Genomic DNA, 23,522 nt, shown 5'->3' on the forward strand with positions numbered 1-23,522 from the left:
CGTCCCACCTCACCGGGACTTGGAGAAAACTCGAAACCCTAAGACTTGTCTATTGGCTAGACACTGAAATACTCTTCCCTATTGAAGGTGCATGCATGATTGATGTGATACTCGCACTGTTCCATGTAGTGATGCCTTTCTTCCTCATGAGCTTTAGTCAGCGTCTGGTCACTTAGGCCTTCTTCTTCCTCCTGCTCAGCCGGTTCAGGAACCCTCCTGCAGTGGATAGCATGGATCCACGTCACTCTGCCTGTGACTTTCACTGCCATTGGGGTCGTGAGCAGGACCTGGAATGGGCCATTCCACCGTGGCTTGTTCCACTTGGTTCATTGGAAGTCCTTCACCACGATCCAATCCCCTGGTTGTAGATCCCTCAGCGGGTTTGGGAAGTGCTTCTTTTACCCATTTGTGGATAGATTTCAAAGCAGAGGACAACGTTGCATAGTAATTCAACATTGCATCATCACACAGTGTGGTGTCCAGCAGTGTTCCTTGAGCTGGCCCTATCCCCGTGTTGGGTACTTGTCCAAACAGAATTTCAAAATGGGCTTAATCCATGTTTAGGTCTAGTTTGCATCCTCATTTGTGTGAGTACTACAGGGAGGACCTTTGTCCATCCTAGCCCTGTTTCTGCACAAGCTTTGCTTAGTTTATTTTTTAAGGGACCCATTTTCCCTCTCTACTGCTCCTGCACTGGCAGGATGGTAGGCACAATGTTGTTTCAGGTCTATCCCTAGGAATGCTCCTATTTTCTTTAGGGCTGCATTAACAAAGGGTGTTCCATTGTCACTTGAGATTTTGCTAGGTATACCCCACCTAGGAATTATATCTCTCAGGAGTGCTTTGACTACTGCCTCTGAGTCTTGTTTAGCTGTGGGGAATACTTCAACCCATTTTGAAAACATGTCAACTATTACCAGGCAATACCTTTTCCCTTCACTAGGTGTCAGTTCAATAAAGTCCATTTGGAGGTGATCAAATGGTTTGTCTGGTATTGGGTGTGCTGCTCGAGTTAGGCTGATACCTTGACCTGCATTATTTTGTGCACATATCAAGCATTGCTTGCAAAATTTCGCAGCATAATTTGAAAACCCCTTTGTGAACCATCTCTTTGTTACTTCTGCTACCATCCCCCCTTTTGACACATGGGTGAGCCCATGTGCCAATTTTGCATAGAACGGGAACATGTATTTTGGTAGACAGGGATGGCCCGAGGGACAAACCCAGACCAAGTTTGCAAAGATACAGCCTGCCTGTTTCCAGACTCATCTCTCGTCCTAAGTGGCAGTGCTCTGAAGGTCCGCTAGCTGTAAACAAGGGGTAGAAACCTGAGGAAAAGCAAGGTTAGAGGGTGAACTGGAAGCTGAGGCTGCACACTTAGCTGCCGCGTCCGCCCTGGCAGTCCCTTGAGACACAAGATCAGTATTGTTAGTATGGGCAGCACACTTACACACAGCAGTGGCTCTAGGAAGTAAAATAGCATCCAACAACTCAGAGACCAGTTTATGATGTGCAATGGGAGATCCTGTGCTAATGAGAAAATTTCTGTGTTTCCAAATGGTGCCAAAATCGTGCACAACGCCAAATGCATACCTGCTGTCCGTAAAAATATTGACAGATTGCCCTGCAGCCAATTTGCATGCCTCGATAAGGGCACAGAGCTCTGCGGCCTGTGCCGACAGGTTTGAGGGCAGACACGATGCCTTGAGGACCTTGTGATCTGAGACTATGGCAAAACCTACTTTGTTCTTTCCCGTCTCTGAATCTCTGGAGGCTGAACCATCCACATAGAGGACCATGTCTGGATTTTCCAAAGGGTCACTCTTTAAGTCTGCCCTGGGGAAACAAAAATCATTAGTGAAAGCAACACAGTCATGTAGCTCTCCATCATCCTCTGTAGGGAGAAGATAGGCAGGATTCAGAACAGTACAACGTTTCACAATGATGTTAGGCATATCAAGTATGACAGTGTTATACTTCAACCATCTTTGTGCTGACAAATGTGATGTCTTTTTCTCCAACAGAAGCAGGGAGACAGCATGTGGGACCAAAAGGGTGAGGTTCGAGTACCCCACAATATTTCTGGAAGCAGTTACCGCCTTTTCAGCTGCAGCAACTGCACGCAGGCAAACAGGAAGTCCAGCCGCCACTGGATCCAGCCTGCTGGAGAAGTAGGCTACAGGTCTCAATCTATCCCCGTGTTTCTGCAAAAGAACAGAGGTCATAAAAACCCTTCTTTTCATCTACACTTTGAACAAAATGGTTTATTGGGGTCAGGCAGTCCCAGAGTGGGTGTGGTTTGCAGAGCGCTCTTTAGGGACGTCAGGCACGCGTGGGACAGCCGCAGCATTGACTGCTTGCAGATCTTGGACAAACCTCCACTCATCGGGCTGGGACGGTTTTCTTGCCTTCTTAACTGGAAAAAATAGGAGCGCACACTGGAGAGTCCTGGCAAGGGACAATTACATCTGCCTTCAGCAACGAATCAAAGACCGGTCTTATACCTGCGATTGCTTCTGGTTTAAGTGGGTATTGGGTCTGTTTAGGCCTGAAATCTGATTTGAGGTGATCACCACTGGTTCAGCATTCTTTATTAGGCCTACATCATGTTTACCCTTCGCCCAAACGGAATTTGGAATTCCCGCCAATTTGGGGTACACCTCTGCTGGAGTTATGCCTGTGGAAACAGAGACAAACAGGCCACTATGGCCGGGGTCCCCAGGATCCCGGTCATCAGTGGCTAATATTACGCTGCGCTTAACATGCACACACATAGCATGACTTTGTTTGTAGACCCCAAGCTTTTGGCAAAACAACACACTAGGGTCCTCTGTTTGGGACCATTCATTGCCATTGGCTGCGCACTTCTTGACCCACTCCCCACGTCTTTCCAATGGGCGGCTCGTGGCTTTGCTAATGAGACATGGGGTATAGAATTAATGATGTCAAAAAAATCATGCTGGCAGCAGTCGACCTCAGAGTCCTCTGACACGAGGCCGCGTATAACATGTTTGAGAACACTGCGATGAACATTGATACAGCTGTTTGGACAACGAGTAAAGTGGACCTGCACAGCGCAATAATGTTTAGACCAATATGTAGTTTTGAGGGTCAATCTTTCACGTGCGTGGGAGTCTGCAAACCAAGTCTTTTCAAACTCCACATCTTGCCCTTGGTGAACATGTGCTGTACAATGCAAATCTTCCTCTTTCATATAGTCTGTGTCAACTGATGAGGTGTTCAAGTGTGCGAGCTGTACAAGGTGTTTGGGAGTTTGTGCAAGTTGATCTGAGCAGAGCCGCCAGACATACACATACAGAGGGCTTCCAAACCCATACTGCACACCGCACATTTCACTTAGGCAAGGCAAGTTTATTTATATAGCGCATTTCATACACAGTGGCAGTTCAATGTGCTTTACAGAGGTAAAAGCAAAACAGTAAACAATAGAAAATAAAATTACATAAAATAAAGGGGGAAGAAGAGAGAAAAAAATAAGAATTAAACAATAGTAGAAATAAAATAATAAAATGAAGTACACTTACTTCAATAGTTAGTCCATCTGGAGCAGTGGTGGCTGGTAGTCTTTCAAACAGGGGAGGCTGGTCGGTTACGATATTTCCAGATTTTAAAAGAAAAAATACATCAATTTTGCCCATACTCTTGCCTTTGATCTGGCTGATTGTTGGCAGGGTCACAAACTGTGAAATAACAGGTTCTTTTGGCCCATTAGCCTACTGTCCAATATACATGATGGTGGTGTTGGGGGGGGTATATTTTAACATTTTATATTTTAAAATTGTGGCATGTTGTTTAAAAATTGATCATTATTGAAAGCAGCTCTTTGTCAGGAACCTCAGCAGTAACAGCAGAGTGTTCTGGAATAGGCACAAGCACTGACCTTGGGGAGCCAAACATAGAGCTGGGTGCCACACATTTCATTCAATGACACTTTCCCTATATTTTACTTATTTTGACTGAGAAATGTTTTATTGACAATTTTGATAACCCTTCACTTTTAATCCAGGTCTGTAGTGTGAAATGTTCTCGGCTGTGTTTTTGTTTAAAAAATGTTTTCCAAATTGTAGCTGTGTTTAATTCATATCCAGAAAAATATATATTCCAATATAATATACTCAGCATAAACATTTTAAATAGATTCTATATTTTTGGTCCATCCATGACATATAACTAAAGTAGCCTATTTACTGTTGTTGATGTGGGTCACTTGCTGTTAGCCAATTCACTTTCTCGTACCAGGAGAGCTGAAAGGAACGAGTATTATTCCCTATCTTTTTCACCAAGTCAATTTGAGGCGTTGGTCTACCCTGCTCTTTAATTTTAATTTTTTCCTCGAAAGGAAGACTGGCAAATGGCTTCGCCAAAATTAAATCAGCAATGCTTGGCATCCGTGCGCAGCTTTCTTGCTAGCTGACTAGCCCCCTCAAGTTCAAGTTCAGTCACTCAAATAAACGAAATTTCTGGAACTAAGATAGCAAACTTGACAACACTATATTTACACTTTATTTACAATGAAAATATATACAAACTAAAAAAGCTGGTAGAAACCGTATGTAATGAATGAAATCGAAATGTAAGCTGATCTCTTACAATACACCACAGCACTTGCGAATCCGCATGGGACTGAACTGAAATTCACCGCTGCCTGTCTATATTTGAAACGAGCTGTCAATCAAAGAAAATATCCGGCCGCTTTCACCAATCACCAGTCTCCTTGCGGAAAGCTTTGCCATGTCCCTCCCACTGTGAGGCTGGGAGTCCGGTGGGCGGGCGTTTTCGCAGTATTTGTCCAATAACCGTCTTGCATTTTGATATTGAAAAGTGCATAGCTCCCAAATGCCATTGAAGTCCACTGAGGCTGGGAGTCCGTGGGGCGGGTGTTTTCGCAGTATTTGTCCAATAATCATCTTGCATTTTGATATTGAAAAGCGCATAGCTCCCAAATGCCATTGAAGTCCACTGAGGCTGGGAGTCCGTGGGGCGGGCGTTTTCGCAGTATTTGTCCAATAATCATCTTGCATTTTGATATTGAAAGCGCATAGCTCCCAAATGCCATTGAAGTCCACTGAGGCTGGGCTGCATCGCGCTGTCACGAGGGGGAAAAACTCACGCACACATTAGGCGAACTGGGGAAAGTTATAACAGAATGATTTCGCACTGTAGTTGGGTTGAGCACATATATTTCTATGATTCTGGATCTGAAATAGCAATGTTATAAGGTCGGCTATAACATAAGCCTAGTGCAATTCATCCTACACGATGTTCGTCATTTTTAGAGGAGGCTGAGCCTCCCTCGTTGTCTTAGAGCAATCGCCCGTGATCTGGAGTGGACGTGAGATTTACTCCTAATTTGCACATTAAATCACGTGCTAACAAATTTACTGGACATGTATGTGAGATAAGAAATGAGTGGGACGTAACTATTCCTCCCTCGCTTTCACACGGGAGGTTGACTGAGAAAGTTTCGTTTACAGGCCGTCCTGAGATGCCCATTGTCTGAATAGAATTTGAGCTGAGCGGTGGGTCTACTGGAAGTACCCTATGTTGTATCACTGAGTGTGCTGCTCCAGAATCTACTAAAAAGGTTAACCCATGCCCACATACAGTGAGGGGCATACAAGGGAGTTTAGAGAAGGGAGTAGTTGTGTATTTTAACAAACTTAATGCAACTTCAGGTGTATCTATTTGGACTGGTGTATCGGGCATTTCTGTGTAGTCTTGCTGTTGCATGCAGGTGCTGCTACTAATGTGTTTAACGTTATGTGAATGCTCCTGTCTATGTGTATGTGTATCATCAGGTGTGTGTGTGTTACGTCCCCTGTTCTCTGTGTGGGGCCCGTTCCCGGAGTCTGCCCGTCAGTCTGCTTTGCTGTACTCCTCACAGGGCCTCTAGCTGCTTCTGTGGAGACAATTTTGAGCAATGTGTCCCTTCTGATTGCAGTTGTAGCAGGTTGCGCCTTTTATCCAGGACGAGTCACCCCAGGTCGTCCTGCCTCGGCCCCTACCTCGACCTCTTCCTCTTCCTCTTTGCCCAGGCTGAACAGTCTGGAAAAGAGTGAGAGTGGCGGCATGTAGGTCTTGGTCTCTTTGTGCCGACTTTGTCTTCTCCTTCTCTTTCAGCAGCTTTTCTGCATGCACAGTGTATTGCTCGATCTTGGTGAGGCTCAGGAGTGCCCTCCACTGCAGCCAGGTTCACGGGTCTGGTCAGGCCACTGTGTTTCTCATGCACGGCAGTGAGACGGGCGAGAAACACTGACACCACTTCACCATCTTCTTGCTTACACATACTGATCTTAGTCATGTCTACGTTCAAGGGAAAAGCACTGTCCAGACGAGCACAGAGAGCAGTGATGGTATCTCTATACTCACCATTGCCAGCCGCGCTCCAGTCTGGTGTAGTCATTCACTGGTCAGCTTCTGGCCACTCTTTGGAAACTTTGTTCCAATCTATACCCATCTTGATCATGAGCAGGCGGCGAAGTTCATGGGTGGTTGGTCGGAATTCTCTGCAAAATATCAACAGCTCATTACCAAATCTCTTTCCTCCTACCTCTCTCACATTGGGAAGAGAAGCCATGCTTTCCTTCATGTCAGCTGTCGTCCAGGGTCTGTGGACTAGAAGCACGCCGTCAGCTCCAGCCACTTCCATCATTGGAAGATGAAGGACTTCAGACTTTAGGTTACAGCCTTGTGGACCCACTGGTGAGCACGTGGTCAGGTCCAGGAGGGTGTCTTTTCCGTTGCCATATGCAAGACCGGATCTCATGCGTGATGGAGAAGCGCTGAGAGGCGCTGATGCTGGAGGTGGCTGGTAGGCTGGGAGAGATTCCAGAGGCTCAGTTTTTGTTTTTTTTCTTTGTCTCAACTTCTCCCCCTTTCTGTGGGTGAAGCGCTTGTGGGAGTGATGCTCCGCCTTGCTGAGGAGGCAGTGTGTCGGGGTGGTGGGGCAGACTCCAGGTCAGGGCCCATCTGAAATTTCAAACACTGAGAAGAGGGTGAGAGCCCTGCCTGTCGTTTCTCTCTTTTGTACTCTCTCTTAAGTGTTTCCTCTTCCATGCAGAAAACGCCCTCCAGTCCCCTAAAAACTTAACATTATCTGCAGACTCTTCTTTTCCCTTCTGTTTCAACTTTTCTTCTAACTGTCCTATCTGCCTGGGACTAAAACTGCTGTTCTCAGGGAATCCTAAGTCCTTTACCCATATGTCAAACTGTGCCAAATAATCCTCGCCATACGAGGTTTTCATAAACTGGATGTTTGGACTGCCATAGAAACATCCAATTCTTATGTAGCCTCACACTTACTTGCTTTTTCTTTTCTTTCCCTAACTTACTGTTTCTGTTCCTCATTATACACCGTTATATCAATAGGGGAGGCGGCACGGTGGTGTAGTGGTTAGCACTGTCGCCTCACAGCAAGAAGGTCCTGGGTTCGAGTCCCGTGGCTGGCGAGGGCCTTTCTGTGCGGAGTTTGCATGTTCTCCTGTGTCCGCGTGGGTTTCCTCTGAGTGCTCCGGTTTTCCCCAAAGACAGGCAGGGCAGGTTAGGTTAACTGGTGACTCTAAATTGACCGTGAGTGTGAATGTTTGTCTGTGTCTATGTGTCAGCCCTGTGATGACCTGGCGACTTGTCCAGGGTGTACCCCGCCTCTTGCCCGTAGTCAGCTGGGATAGGCTCCAGCTTGCCTGCGACCCTGTAGAACAGGATAAAAGCGGCTAGAGATAATGAGATGAGATATTAATAGGTTATGACAATAATGGCTGAGTTTTTTCAGGATCACAAGAAGAGCAAGTTGGACTATGTCCAAAAATGCGACACAATAATCTTTTAGGTGTGTTCTTATTAGCAAACAATGTATCTGACATTTGCCTTAAATTAAAGTAGGTATCATTTAGCACAACAACCTCAAAGACAACTCATGCATGTGTACAAAATCTGTTTCTCTGTTTCAGAATTTGGAGGAGGACAGTACTCTGTTAATTCATCAATATTTTGCGTGCACACCGGTGTGTCTTTGCGTTTTCGCGATCGAAGCTCTCTATCCCATTCCCCCGACGGGCCAGTAGTTCACACAGAACAAAGGGAGGAAGATTCAATTCCTACGAATCGCTGAACGTGAATCTGTCGAAACATGCACCCGTACTTCCCCTCCTCAAGTAGGCGAGTGATTATCCAGTCGTCACTTAGGTGGATAATTCTCTTACACAACCCAATAAACTACTCGTGGTTTATTGTCTAAAAATTGTGTTTTATCCATTTCGGCAAACATATTGATGGTACCACAACTTAGCAGTCCTCCTGGGCTCGGACAAACTTCTGTCCATCTCTTATATCAGTCTTCCTTGACTGGGACAATCTCTGTCCATCTCTTATAACATTCTTTAAATACTAGGACAAATCTCTGTCCATCTCTTGTATCATTCTTTAAATACTGTTTCCACTAATTTCTTTACACAAGAATGCAAAGTTATCACTTACTGGTTCGGTGAGCCCTGATGGCCTGGTCTCTCGTCCGAGTTCTCAGCTCCACACCGTAGCCTTGGGAGTGTTCCGTCGTCCGAGGATCAGACACATAGGGCCCACCCAGGGGACGCCAAATTGTAATGGAAATTTCTAATAAACACTTCAAAACGCTTAGCAGTCGTCTTTTCAGTCATTTATTATAGTAGATCATATAACAGATACATAAAATAGGAAAGGAAAGAGAAGAAGAAAAGAAGAGAAGACACCACTTCTGATGATGCCGAGAGTACGCGCACTCTGAGTTGTGTTTTTTTGGCTGTTATCTATTATACTCTAAAGGCATTTGCTCACTGCTTGTGTCTTCACGTGATTGGCTCAAGATTTTCTATGAAGCTTTGTTAAAGCGTGCAACTGGCGTTCTCTGAGATGTACAGGAACTCAGACACCCTGCTTATCACCAGCCAAGGACACAGAAAGGCGATTACAGCATGTGGAAAAACATCTCTTCTCAGTAACTAAGCCACTTTAGCTCAACATACAGAAACACAGAGAATAATAATGTTCGTCCATTAAATTTCCCTCACACTGTAAGAGTCCAGAACGTCCTCCAGGTGTGACTTTCAACTGTCCTCATGGGGCCGTCCTCCACAGGAGCTATGCGATGAGACTCCAACCAGACACAGGGCACCAGGATGGATCAAGCAGGTCCGAGGAGCAGAAGAGGTCAGCATCTCAATCCTAGGACCGACATGTAACTCAGAGGGACAGATTTGGGGGGAGGGGGGAGAGGAAACACAGGTTGTTAGGTATGCCCAATGTCACCTGAATAAGTGTAGGCAACAGGTGTCAATGTCTAAAAATAACACAAGTATTAAGTCTGTGTGGTAGGCTCGCAGAGACGAGAGTCCTGACATCAGGCATAATACACAACAATGGCATATTAATATGGTTAAAAAATATCATGACCTGCTCTGGCTGGATGCTTGATTGGGTGATGGGAGCACACTCCTTAGCAATGAGACGGTTGGAATTACACTGGGGAACAATTTGAAAAAAATTTTCTGTTGAGTTATATTTTAATGCTAATTAAAACTAAAATTGGCATGCTGATTCCAAAATTGCAGTCAGTTTTTTTCTAGCACGTCAAGTTTTTTCTCCACAGCTTACCCTCCAGATAAGCAAAATTCCACTGTAGTAAGACTATTTGAAGGTTATGGAAGAACGTTATTAGGGTAGATGGGATGTACATATAATGGCTGACTATTGTTGGAGCATCAAACGCGATAGTCCTCAAGTTGAACACTCCAGAAAGAGCTATAAATGTAAATTTTTACCTTAATCACTTGCATAGGCGGCATGGTGGTGTAGTGGTTAGCACAGTCGCCTCACAGCAAGAAGGTTCTGGGTTCGAACCCAGCGGCCGGCGAGGGCCTTTCTGTGTGGAGTTTGCATGTTCTCCCTGTGTCTGCATGGGGGTGCTCCGGTTTCCCCCACAATCCAAAGACATGCAGTTAGGTTAACATGGGGTGGCCTTGGGCTGAGGTGCCCTTGAGCAAGATCCCTGACTGTGCTCTGGTGTGGCTGCCCACTGCTCTGAGTGTGTGCGTGTGTTCACTGCTTCAGATGGGTTAAATGCAGAAGATGAATTTCACGGTGTTTGAAGTGTGCATGTGATGAATAAAGGTTTCCTCTTCTTGCACACAATTATAATTACAGTAGCCATATCCTTTGTAAAAACATCTCATCTCTCATCTCATTATCTCTAGCTGCTTTATCCTGTTCTACAGGGTCGCAGGCAAGCTGGAGCCTATCCCAGCTGACTACGGGCGAAAGGCGGGGTACACCCTGGACAAGTCGCCAGGTCATCACAGGGCTGACACATAGACACAGACAACCATTCACACTCACATTCACACCTACGGTCAATTTAGAGTCACCAATTAGCCTAACCTGCATGTCTTTGGACTGTGGGGGAAACCAGAGCAAACCCACGCGGACACGGGGAGAACATGCAAACTCCACACAGAAAGGCCCTCGCCGGCCACGGGACTCGAACCCGGACCTTCTTGCTGTGAGGCGACAGCTCTAAACCACTACACCGCCGTGCCGCCGTTGTATGTCAATATTTGTAATTTTTTATAAAACAAGCACATGTCTGTTAAGTAAAGTATTTTTCATATTTTTTAAGAAAACGGGGATCCTATAGTTCAAAAACTTGGTGATAGAGAAAAACTGAGATCAGTTTTGGATTCCGCACCCAAAAATTAGTTAAAAACAGCTGTCAGACCTAACTCAACAAAAATTGTGTTCACAGTGTTCTAGATCAGATTGAGTGCAGGCAGATGCAGATAGGACCCTTAGGGCTAGCCAAGACAATTCAGTTACATTTCACCCAATATCCCACGCAGTAGATTGTGGGATATGCTAAAGGGGCGAATATGATCCAGCTGATCTGATCAGTGAAGACCCAGGTCTCCCCTTCGGCGTCCAGTCAAATTCCGCCCTCTTCAATATGGCGGACTCGTTGACGTACTGCAGTAGGAAGCCATGGCGTCGACAGAATGGCGGACGTTCTTTGACGGAATGGAGCCCTTAGCCCCGCCCAATCCGAGTGCCATCGAGATCAGCTGTTAGCCGCTGTGCTAACATTCCTCAGCTGCTGCAGCTGACTGGCTGATTGACCAGCAGCTCTCCTCTGATGCTCGCCTACAAACCCGGAGTTAATATAAATAAATAACCCTCTGGTGTGCTGAGAGAGAAGGAAAGAAAGTGAAGTGGAGTAGAATGGATTTGTTCAGGCTGCTGAGTGTAAACGAGCTCGCTGTTGCTCTGTCCAGACTCAACATGTTTCCGTATTTCGAAGCTGCGCATTATGTCGTGTCAGTGATGGCTTTACGGGAACAACCAGGTAAGAGAAATCTCTCCTTGTTCAACACTTCAGTGGCCAGTAAATCCTCACACTGAGCTCGGAGTAGTGTGTGCGGGTTAAGTTACTCTTGTAATCTGACCCGAGTGTGAACTTTACACTCTACTTTATTTCACTTCTTCATGAACACACCTCATGTCTGTTTGCTGAATCAACACAGGCAACGTGGAGTTTATAGTTCAGGTTAAAACCAGAGCTTTAAGTGCGAATACAAAATAAACATGTAACAATAGTCCAACTTGTTTTCCCTCCACCTTGCATTAATAAGGGCATTATGATGCAGACTGGCAGTTTAGATAAGAGCCTTTTATTAAACCACAAGGGGAAACTTGCTGTACATTGTTGCAGCAGCAAAATATATATAAAGAGAAGATAAGGCAGTGAAGGAGTAGTGCATATCACGGGTAAACTCAGGAGCAAGATCAATGTAATTCTCCTCCTATTTTATATTAAACTTTGGTCAAAAATCTGTAATATTCTGCATTCTCTGCAAATTTTTTTTTTTTTTTAACCTTGCGCAATACCAAAAAAAAAAAAAGTCAGTTGGAATCAAGCCATTTGAGGTGAATTGAGGGACTCCCTAAAGTGAATGACACATGAAATGGAATGACAGCTAGTGATTTGAACAATAAATGGTCCCTTGTCATTCAGATTCTTATAAATGGAATAACGATTGAAATGTAGGGTGGCACGGTGGTGTAGTGGTTAGCGCTGTCGCCTCACAGCAAGAAGGTCCTGGGTTCGAGCCCCGGGGCCGGCGAGGGCCTTCCTGTGTGGAGTTTGCATGTTCTCCGCGTGGGTTTCCTCCGGGTGCTCCGGTTTCCCCCACAGTCCAAAGACATGCAGGTTAGGTTAACTGGTGACTCTAAATTGACCGTAGGTGTGAGTGTGAATGGTTGTGTGTCTATGGCTACGTTTACACTAGACCGTATCTGTCTCGTTTTCTTTGCGGATGCACTGTCCGTTTACATTAACCCCCCTGAAAAAGCGGGGAAACGGGAATCCGCCAGCGTCCACGTATTCAATCTAGATCGTATCAGCTCCGGTGCTGTGTAAACATTGAGAATACGCTGTGCTGAGCTCTAGCTGGCGTCTCATTGGACAACGTCACTGTGACATCCACCTTCCTGATTCGCTGGCGTTGGTCATGTGACGCGACTGCTGAAAAACGGCGCAGACTTCCGCCTTGTATCACCTTTCATTAAAGAGTATAAAAGTATGAAAATACTGCAAATACTGATGCAAATACTGCCCATTGTGTAGTTATGATTGTCTTTAGGCTTGCCATCCTTCCACTTGCAAGTAATAAGTGATATGCGCTGGGATCTCACACACAGCGGCTCAGTCCCGAATCGTGGCTTGTTCACTTCACTCGCGCGCTCTGTGAGCTGCGCAGGGCAGGAGTGCGCACCCTCCAGAGGGCACTCGCTGTTCAGGGCGGAGTGATTTGGAGCGCAGGATGCCTGCGGAGCCGAGCGTATCCACGTATTGGTGTTGCTGTGTGCACGGCTAACGGTTTTAGTGTAAACGCGAATCGTTTTAAGAACGTTAATCTGATGATCCGCTGATTCGACGTAATGTAAACGTAGCCTATGTGTCAGCCCTGTGATGACCTGGCGAATTTTCCAGGGTGTACCCCGCCTTTCGCCCATAGTCAGCTGGGATAGGCTCCAGTTTGCCTGCGACCCTGTAGAAGGATAAAGCGGCTAGAGATGATATGAGATTGAAATGTAGGTGGAATGACATGCTTTCAGCTCATGAAATGGAATGACATTGTTTCTAAGTGGAATGACATACTTTTAGGTTATGTTATCAGTGATATCACCTTTTACAAATGGAATGACAGCGTTTCCAGGTGGAATGACATACTTTAAACTAATGTTATCAGTGATATCACCTATAACCTAACCCTAGAAACAATGTCATTCCATTTGTTAATTTGACATCACTGATAACATTGCCTCAAAGTATGTCATTCCATCTAGAAACCTTATCATTGCATTTGTAAAAGGTGATATCACTGACAACATTAGCTCAAAGTAAGTCAATACATATAGAAACCCTGTCATTCCATTTGTAAAAGCTGATATCCCACCAAGCACCCACTTATCCTAGGGAGGTCTAAGACTAAAGATTTCAATCATTATTCCATTTGTAAGAATCTGAATGACAAGGGACCATTTATTGTTCAAATTTACTACCTGTCATTCATCATTCCATTTCATGCGTCATTCACTTTAGGGAGTCCTTGAATTGGTCTGCCTCTGAAAAGTATGGGACAAATGTGTTGTATGTGTTGCAGTAGTACACATTATGCAGGTGTTTCGTGGCAAGTCAAATGTTAGACTTGGCTCCACTAGCCAATATAATAGCTGTCTTGCTAACGTTAAACACGCCTGCATAATGTGTACTACTGCAACATGTACAACACATTTGTCCCGCACTTACACTTTGTTGAATTAATTCAATATCATAGCCGCCACTGAAGTCCACTCGACCCTTGTGTACCGTCAATGAATCGGTCACTCGTCAAACAGTCCGCCAGAATCCGAGTAGGAAATGGCCGCAACAGCCTCCGGGGGAATTGCTGAGCGTAGCTGTCAGTCAAACACAAGTTAGCCAATGGGAATGGAATCGTACTTTGATGAATTATAACCAAAAACAAGGAAATTTGAATTTCCTCTTTTTTTTTTTTTTGTACCTTTTTTATATTATTGAAAAACTTAATGTTTCCCATGAAACGTGACAAGTTACTTTAGATTGGTTCCCTGCTCTCTCGGTGCAGAGTGAGCATACAGTCAATGTCTCTGACACTTGGTAGAATTAATTTTATGTGGGACCCAGTCCAGGAAAACGATTCTCGATAGACACACAGGTGAACTTTGTTTTGGTGAGGAGTCAGAGGTCACTTTGCAGAAGAATAATTGGAATGTGCTACTGCCAGACTGATAATTCAGACCTGTGTCACAGAGAGGTCGCTTAGAGCTAGAAACCTAATGTTTGTCGTCCGAGCAGATGATTACCATTAAAATTTCTCGTCAAATTTATTTGTATCGCTCTTAACAATAGACATTGTCACAGCAGCTTTACAGAATTTGAACAACTTAAAACATGAGAGAATTTTATCCCTAATCTATCCCCAATGAGCAAGCCTTTAGCGACGGTGGCAAGGAGAGACTCCCTCAGATGACATGAGGAAGAAACCTTGAGAGGAACCAGACTCAAAAGGGAACCCATCCTCATTTGGGCAACAACAGACAACATGACTATAATTAACAGCTTTAACATGAAGACAGTTTCGTTGATGATGTAACTCTTCATTGATGGAAACTTGAGTGCAAAACTGTACAACTGCAGTCCTAAAGTTAGCAAGTCAACTGTAGTCCTCAGCCATAAAAGCATTACTGTAAGAGTCCAGAGCGTCTTCCAAGCATGACTTTCAACTGTCCACATGGGGCTGTCCTCCACAGGAGCAATGCGATGAGACTCCAACCAGACACAGGGCACCAGGATGGATCAGGCAGGTCCAAGGAGCAGAGGAGGTCAGCATCTTGATCCCAGGACCGACATGTAACTTAGAGGGACAGATTTCGGGGGGGGGGGGGGTGGTAGAAGAGAGAAAACACAGGTTGTTGGGTATGCCCAATGTCCCTTGAATAAGTAGGAACCGTATACATATTGCACTGAATACAAGCAGGGACTCTGACAACTAACTGACAGCATAACTAAAAGGGGAGAGCCAGAAGGTAACACAGGCATGAGGGAGCCCCGGGACTTAAAGCAGTCAGTCACTACACTGTCAACAAACTCGAGTGTGCAAGCAAATGGGGGACTGACAGCATCCATACAGCCCAGTTTACCAAAAACACTCTGAGGACCCTCCAGATCTACACCTTTACCTCATAAACACTAAAAAGGCTTGACTAAACCGATGTTTTCAGCCTAGACTTGAACGCTGACACTGTCTGAGTCCTGAACATTACTTGGAAGGCTGTTCCATAACTGTGGGGCTTTGTAAGAAAAGGCTCTGCCCCCTGATGTAGCCTTCACTATACAAGGTACCAGCAGATAGCCTGCACCTTTTGATCCAAGTAGGTGTGGCGGGTCATAGAGGAGCAGAAGTTCACTCAGGTACTGTGGTGCGAGACCATTTAGTGCTTTAAAGGTCAATAGTATTTTATAATCAATCCGAAATTTGATTGGGAGCCAATGCAGTGTGGATAAGACAGGGGTGATGTGTTCATATTTTCTAGTTCTAGTAAGGGCTCTTGCTGCTGCATTTTGAACTAACTGGAGCTTGTTTATGCACTTATTGGAACAGTAAGGCATTACAATAATCCAACCTGGAGGTAATGAAAGCATGGGCTAGTTTTTCTGTGTCGTGTAGTGACATTAAATTTCTTATCTTGGCAATATTTCTGAGATGAAAGGAAGCTATCCGGGTAATGTTATCAATGTGAGTTTCGAATGAAAGACTGGGGTCAATAATCACTCCGAGGTCTTTTACTGCTGCACGTGAAGAAACAAAGGCCATCCAGAGTTACTGTGTAATCAGAACTTACTTCTAGCTGCATGTGGTCCTAGTACTTCAGTCTTGTCAGAGTTAAGCAGAAGGAAGTTAATAAGCATCCAGTGGCTAATGCCCTTTACGCATTCCTCAATTCTAATAAGCTGGTGTCTCTCATCTGGTCTTGCAGAAATGTGCAATGGTGTGTCATCAGCATAACAGTGGAAACTAATACAATGTTTATGAATAATATCGCCCGGAATGATCAATGAATGAAAGAATGGAATGATCAATGGTATCAAATGCTGCACTAAGGTCAAGCAGTGAGACACAGCCCTGATCAGACGCCAACAGTGGGTCGTTTACTACTTTAACCAGAGCTGTCTCTGTGCTATGATGAGGTCTAAATCCTGACTGATACATTTCATGGATGTTATTCCTATGTAAATGAGCATAACTGCTGTGCCACAGCTTTTTCAAGGATCTTGGAGATAAAGGGGAGGTTTGATATTGGCTGATAATTGGACAGCTGACAGGGATCAAGGTCAGGTTTTTTTAATCAGGGGTTTGATAACTGCTAGTTTGAAGGATTTGGGTACATAGCTGATCCTAAGAGAAATTATTTTTAGAAGCGGTTCAGTTACTTCAGGTATTATGTTTGAATAGATGTGTAGGTAAGGGATCTAGTACACAAGTTGAGGCTTTTGATGTGGAGATTAATGAAAGTAATTCAATTTCTCTAAGCGGAGTAAAACATTCTAATTGCTGATCTGATAGTTATATTGTTGACTACAGGGTCACTTGCATTGTCTGACCTTGAATTAGTAGTTTGAATTTTGTTGGATCTTCTCAATTTTGTCATTAAATTCATGAAGTTGTTGCTACTGCAGGTGTGCACGTGTCTGTAGTGGACGTATTCCTGGTTAATTTTGCTACAGTATTAAATGGGAATCTAGGATTATTTTTGTCTTCTATTAGGGAGGAGAGAAGTATAGAAAAAGCTCTTAGTGCTGCTAGATCATCAGGAAGCTCTCCTACGCTAATTTGAACGCTAGCAATTTTGTTTGCCATTTATGTTCCAATTTTCGAGTGGTCTGTTTTAAAGTGCCAGTGTCATTATACCAGGGTGCTAATTTTTTGTCTCTGACCATTTTCCTTTTAAGAGGAGCTACATTATCTCAAGTATAGCGGAACGTTGACCTCTAAGCATTCAGTTGCCTGATTTGAGTTCTGCAGGGGCTGACGGTGACCCAATCAAAGTTGATAACTCTGGGAGATGATTTATAAAGCTCTGTGCAGTAGTTGATATGAATGTACATTTAATACGGTAGTGTGGTGAGGTGCATATATTACTGACATTTTGAATGAGATGATCTGAACTTCAGACTGTGGAAGTGTGACCTATATTTTCTACGTTTAACCCAAATGTTAGTATTAGATCGAGGGTGTGACCACCATTATGGGTCGGTTCCAAGACATTCTGATTAATCCCTACTGAATCTAAAATGGACACAAACGCTGTTTTCAAAGGGTCTTCTGGGTTATTGAAGTGAATATTAAAATCGCTGACCACTAAAGCTGTGTCTAAGGACATGACCAGATCTGAGAAGCTGCAAATTCAGAAAGAAACTCAGAATATGGCCCCAGGGGCCTGTAAATAAGTAACGGAATTAACTGGGTAGATTTGGAGTATGAGGAGCTTCAAATGTATTAAATTTATAACCAGGTTTGTGTTACACCTAGATAATCATTATAAAAAAACTCCAACACCACCTCCTCTGCCAGTTAGACGAGGCTGGTGTGTATAACTGTATCCAGGGGGAATAGCTTCATTTAATGCTATATATTCATTTGGCTTAATCCATGTTTCAGTTAAAGTACATTAAACTCCTGATCAATAATAGTTCATAACCATTAGTGCTTTTAGATGTAAGAGATCTAACATTTAATAGCTCCACCTTCAGATCAAAGGTGTTAGCAGCAGCTGTACAGTCAGTATGATCTAATTTTATATTGATTAGGTTACTGGAACAAACTCTCTCTTTCTACCTTTTTGTTGAGCTCAGGGAACAGTTTCGATGTAGTGGAACCTGAATGATGAGACTGTGCAGCTAGCAGACAGTCGGTTTAGCCTGTTCATCTGCTCCCTGGCCTTGGCTCTGGATAGTCAGAAATTAACTAGGCCTGTTCTGAGACTATGACCTATGCTGCAGGAAATGAGAGCAGCACCTTCCCGAGTGGGATGGATACCGTCCTGCCCTAACAGGCCAGCAGTGCCCTCAAAATTAGCCTAATTATCTATAAAGCCCACACTGTTTTCAGAGCACCACCTGGACAGCCAGCAGTTCAGCGACCATAACCTGCTGTAAGCTACATCGCCATGCCGCATTGGGATGGGGCCAGAGCATACTACAGCATTGGACATCGCCTTCGCTAATTTAAGCACCTCTACAAAGTTACTCTTAGTAACCTCAGACTGACAAAGGCGCTTTTGCATGGATCACTATCTTTGAGAACCTGTGCTTGCCTAGGACCCTAAGATTACCTGCTATGTCCAGCACCCTGGCTCCCAGTATACACCTGACTAAAGCTGCTGGTGCCCCTAAAGGCTGAGCTAATTTCATATGCTGTATGATAGTCCCCTATAACCAGAGCTCTGTCAGGTTTCTCAGTGGGTGCATCACTAAGGAGGGCAAACTTGTGTGACAGATGAGTGGTGCTCTCGTGGGCAAGCCTCAGCAGTAGCTTTGGCTCTACGCTTATGCCGCCGAGCGGTCACCCATTTGCCTCACGGTAAGGGCTCTAATGCTGGAGTTGGGGGATTACTGGCTCCACCTAGGGCATCCAGACTTTTCCCTACAGAAACTACTGTTCTCATTCTCACTGGCCGCCTCTAAAGCCTGGATATGTGCTTCTAACACTATAATCTTCTCTGTCGGAAAGCTAACTAATCTGCACTTAATACAAAGCTATCGCTAGTGACGGCAGAAGAATGACTAAACATCCTGCACTCAGCACACTGAACAGGCTGAAGGTGTGCCATGATAGGATTCATGTACCTTGATATTAAAGCAGATCTGATGTGGATGGCCTCCGCTTGTGGTCTTTATGCAGGAGGAGAAAAAAAAAGCTTCTGGTCTTGGCGTTCTTCTGAAAAAAACAGAGGGGGGAAATGGAAAAAGGAAAGCGAAAAGTGCAATAAAAAAATGAAGAGGATACTGGGAAATTATTTGTAGAAAAAACAGTAACACCAACACTTGTGGAAAAAAGACTTGTTGCAAACAACTTGGGAACCAGGAAGTGCGTAGCACAATACTCATCCTTGCATATTAGTTGTATCAGATATGCGGTGTATGTGTTTGAGCGGCGTGTGTGGGAGGGAGAACGTTTAGCCAACTTGGCATTGTGGATAACAGGTAAAATCATGACTGGGTAACAGTGAAATGAGTGGGTGCAGGGAAAATGTTTACTTAACTATTTTAGTTTATTTGCTCATTCGTGGTTTTTTTTATTTTTTATATTTAAAAAAAAATACGGGCGGCACGGTGGTGTAGTGGTTAGCGCTGTCACCTCACAGCAAGAAGGTCCGGGTTCGAGCCCCGTGGCTGGCGAGGGCCTTTCTGTGCGGAGTTTGCATGTTCTCCCTGTGTCCGTGTGGGTTTCCTCCGGGTGCTCCAGTTTTCCCCCACAGTCCAAAGACATACAGGTTAGGTTAACTGGTGACTCTAAATTGACCGTAGGTGTGAGTGTGAATGGTTGTCTGTGTCAGCCCTGTGATGACCTGGCGACTTGTCCAGGGTGTACCCCGCCTTTCGCCCGTAGTCAGCTGGGATAGGCTCCAGCTTGCCTGCAACCCTGTAGAACAGGATAAAGCGGCTAGAGATAATGAGAACATACTTGGAATAAAAGTTCATGTCAAAGTGTTAGTTTTTATTTATTTTTTGGTAAGAGTGCCATGTGACCTCATTGACTGGATTTAGCAACTACTAATGCCTGTATCTAGGATGCACCCTGCAAAGTTGCCCTTAAGACTCAAATGAGTTTGGGGTAACCACATACAGAAACATTCATTGCTTAAAGCTCCTAGGCAATAGTTTTAATTTTATGCACATTTGAAACTTTTGTTAAATCCTCTTTTTCTCTAGTCTCAATAAGTAATAAGTTGGCATGGATCGTGGCAAATTTCTGTTCTGCTGTTTTTGTGACCACTCGGCACATGACGTCATTTTAAGACAAACTGCTTGAGTTGAGTCCACTTCCGTTTACTTACATTGCTGTTTGGCTTGAGTGCAGACGTGCGTTCAGGAATTTCCAAAGAAAAAACGTCTTATTGTGCCATGAACTGTAACAGGACTGGTTCAGGAAGAAGGTTTTTACCTTTTACCAAGAGCGGAGAAGAGGCAGAGAGTGGATTGGCTTTTTCTGAAAGAGACGAGGCAGAGGGTGGATTGTGTGTGAGAAACAAAATCAAGCAGTCAAAGAAGAAATGTACCAGCAATGCTCAAGCAAAAAGAAGATCGGAGGTAAACATTTTTGCTTGCAATTGACAAGTCAAGAATCCTGAAGGATCCTGTATAATCACTGTGGAAATGAGACCAAGGGATATTTCCTCGCTTAGTTGGCTATAAATAGTATAATGCCGCAGATGGCAGGTTAATGTGGCCTACCAGCACACTGTCAAGTAATTGTTACCTATATCCACTAGGGAAGGTAGTTTGTTTATTCTTCAAAAGGGTGCTTATTTGGTATTATGACAAAAGTAGGAATTTATCATAACTACCAGGATAAATTGTTTGGGTGCGAGTCTTGTTGAGGTCCAGGGTCACCATGATCAGAGTCGGCTGAGTCGCTGTCCGAGGCCGCATGGTCAAACCAGTGAGCCACATTCACAGATTGCTTCGCAACGGCCATGGGTTCATGGTTTCTCCTCTTTTATATTAAATTTGGAGAGTTCCTACTTCAAAATCGCTATCGCTTTGACACTTTTACACAACCTCTCATGACCCAAGTCCGTACATGTGTGCTTGGTTTGCAAGTAAACACAACTGCTCCCAGTCTGTTTGGCTTAAATGACATCACAACGACTGTCCCTTGGCAGTGAAAGTGTGTGCAAGTGAGATGTAAACAAACCTTTGGAAATTGGGCAAAACAGTATTTTAACCATTTTATTCAATTTTAGGGTGCAAATTAGACACTAGGAAAATTGAATTTGCTTTTTGGGTCATTCTTCTAGACAAAGTTGATTATTCTATGTTTCACCTCTGACCGTTGCCTATGACCTTTTAAGAGCATCTTTAAACTTGCTCTTTAGCCCTAAAGGGCAACGTTATCAGGAAACCTTCCCCAGGTCTGGAGCATTTGGTTTGGTAATTCTTTCTATACACTGACTATTGCACTAGGTTTCCAATAATGAGCCATTTTGGGCTCTACTTTCCTACTCCCAATGAATTATAGGCATGAAATTACAGGATGGATGCAGAATTTTTTTTTTTTTAACAAATATGGTAAAATGTGTAAATTCAGACCAAGTCCACATAATTTATCCTTACAGATATGGTATGTAGGTATTTGTACAACCCCCCCCCCCCATTAAGCAGCAGAACAATTATTAAAATGTTAACTATTTTGAACCTAAACCAGTGTCCTTTTTCTTAACATGTCCCTTCTCTGCTTCTGCAAATTATGCAAAAAGTTTATTGTAAACTATATATGGTTATAGTGATAAATGACAACCTGTGGTTTTTAAAGGTATTGTATTACAGAATTGTTAATTAATCTGCTATCCTTGACTTGCAAGTGACATCAAAGCAAAATAGAAACCTGGATGTTGGCCATGTTGGTGGAGATGCAAATGTGGGGCCAAGTGACATTCCATACAAAATGGTCACGTGAGTGCAACTCTGTTCTGCTGCTGCTTTTAAGCATTTAGCCATGCCATATCTTTGTGGTTACAACAGCACTCGTGACTGGCTGCTCAGCACCTAAAGATCTAACATGATCCAGCCGGCTTTAAAAATTATAACTTTGCCAATGGAGCTTGCAGCAAAGCCAAATTTGACAGGCACCTCCCTCTAAGCCTCTCCCTTGGAAAGAGCAGTCTTGGTTTGGTGGGACCATGCTTTGGCCTGGGATTCATGAACGAAGCCCCTGCAAGAGTGTTGCTTGGCACCTAAAGATTTTAACATGATCCATAGTATGGCACTCCTTTGGATTAAGGTTTTGCTTCAGTCAAATCCCATTCGAGTTCCTTTTTTAAAAAAAAAAACACAATTACCGGAGATGTAAAATAACTGATGGTGTGTATGAAAAAGGCTTTGGATGAAATGGTCATGGGACAAAATGACATCTACTCGATGGTCAGTAGAAGCGTCTTAGCTTCAGAAAAGCTTTTTAAATTATATGGCTCAGAACCACATATCTGTCTTCACTTGATCGTTCAAATTGTGTTAATGTTGAGAAAAATCAGCATTGTTTAGGCATGCTTTCAGCAGCTGCCATCCTAGATGCTTTTGTACGGTATAGCCACAATCATGGCGGATGCTCATGACGTAGCACATTTTGATCATGTGGATGCACGTAATCTATACTGGTTGCTTGAATGAATTTAATCCAAAACTCTAACAAAGGCGTTCTCTGGCTTTAAATAGGGTGGCGTAGTTAGTACTGTCACCTCACAGCAAGAAGGTTCTGGGTTCAAGTCCAGGTGTGTGTGTGTGTCCTCCACAGTTCAAAGATGTGGTTAGATTAACATGGGGTGGCCTTGGCCTGAAGTGCCCTTGAGCAAGACACAACCCCCAACTGCTCCCTGGCCACTGGAGTATAGTTGCCCACTGCTCTGGTTGTCTCCATGCCTGTCTCCATGCCTGTGTTCACGCCTTCAGATGGGTTAAATGCAGAGGATGACTTTCACTGTGCTTGTGTGCATGTGACACAGGCTCTTCTCTTGCTGGATTTAGATATTAATGAACTAATACTTTTATGGATTTTAGTTAAAGGAGTCCCTGGCTACAAATAGTTTGGGATCACTGCTTTAGGAGACAGTTGATCTGCAAAAAAAAAAAAAACCCAACTGGCACATTGATTATCTGCTTGTCCTAACTGGACTACAGTGATGTGATAACAGTAGAGCCTCACTGCTGGACAATAAAGTGCACTCAGTATTGTAGTTCATACAATGTAGGCATTTGGGATGTGTATAAAGATGGGTATGGAATAAAGGAAACCCCCCCCCCCCCCCCCCCCTTGTCTGGGCTTGGGTTAGAGCTGATTTGTTAGACAAATGGTCACACACCCTTGCATGCATCCTTCAGTGGTGTTCTTGGCTAACTATCATTTCCAAGAAGTTTGCATTGTAAAGTGTGGCTTTTTTTTTTCCCAGCAGACCACATTCACAGTTCAGAATGAACACCCTGTCCTTTATAGAGATTCACGAATGTATCACCTCCCATCATATTGGTTTCAAGTTGATCTGATGCCAGGTCTGTTCTTTAACAAAAATATCTACAGAACCATTGAACACAGCTGATCCTGGATCTGTAGATAATAGTTTGTGAAGTTGATTAACCTTGTGCTAAAATTGAACTTTTTGTACAAGACTTCCTTTTTATG

The 23,522-nt window shown here is 44.0% G+C and overlaps 1 protein-coding gene across 1 annotated transcript in view; it reads left to right on the forward strand.

Moving 5' to 3' along the window:
* The first annotated feature begins 11,104 nt into the window (after positions 1 to 11,104).
* The window catches only part of tmem38b (transmembrane protein 38B), a 43,248-nt gene continuing 30,830 nt past the window's right edge, over positions 11,105 to 23,522 (forward strand). The window contains exon 1 of the mRNA XM_060936014.1: positions 11,105 to 11,389. Within this exon, the coding sequence (XP_060791997.1) occupies positions 11,266 to 11,389 (124 nt within the window). The 5' untranslated portion in view covers positions 11,105 to 11,265. The remainder of the gene's footprint in view (positions 11,390 to 23,522) is intronic.

This window comes from Neoarius graeffei, chromosome 12, assembly GCF_027579695.1.
Source record: "Neoarius graeffei isolate fNeoGra1 chromosome 12, fNeoGra1.pri, whole genome shotgun sequence".
Taxonomy (NCBI): domain Eukaryota; kingdom Metazoa; phylum Chordata; class Actinopteri; order Siluriformes; family Ariidae; genus Neoarius; species Neoarius graeffei.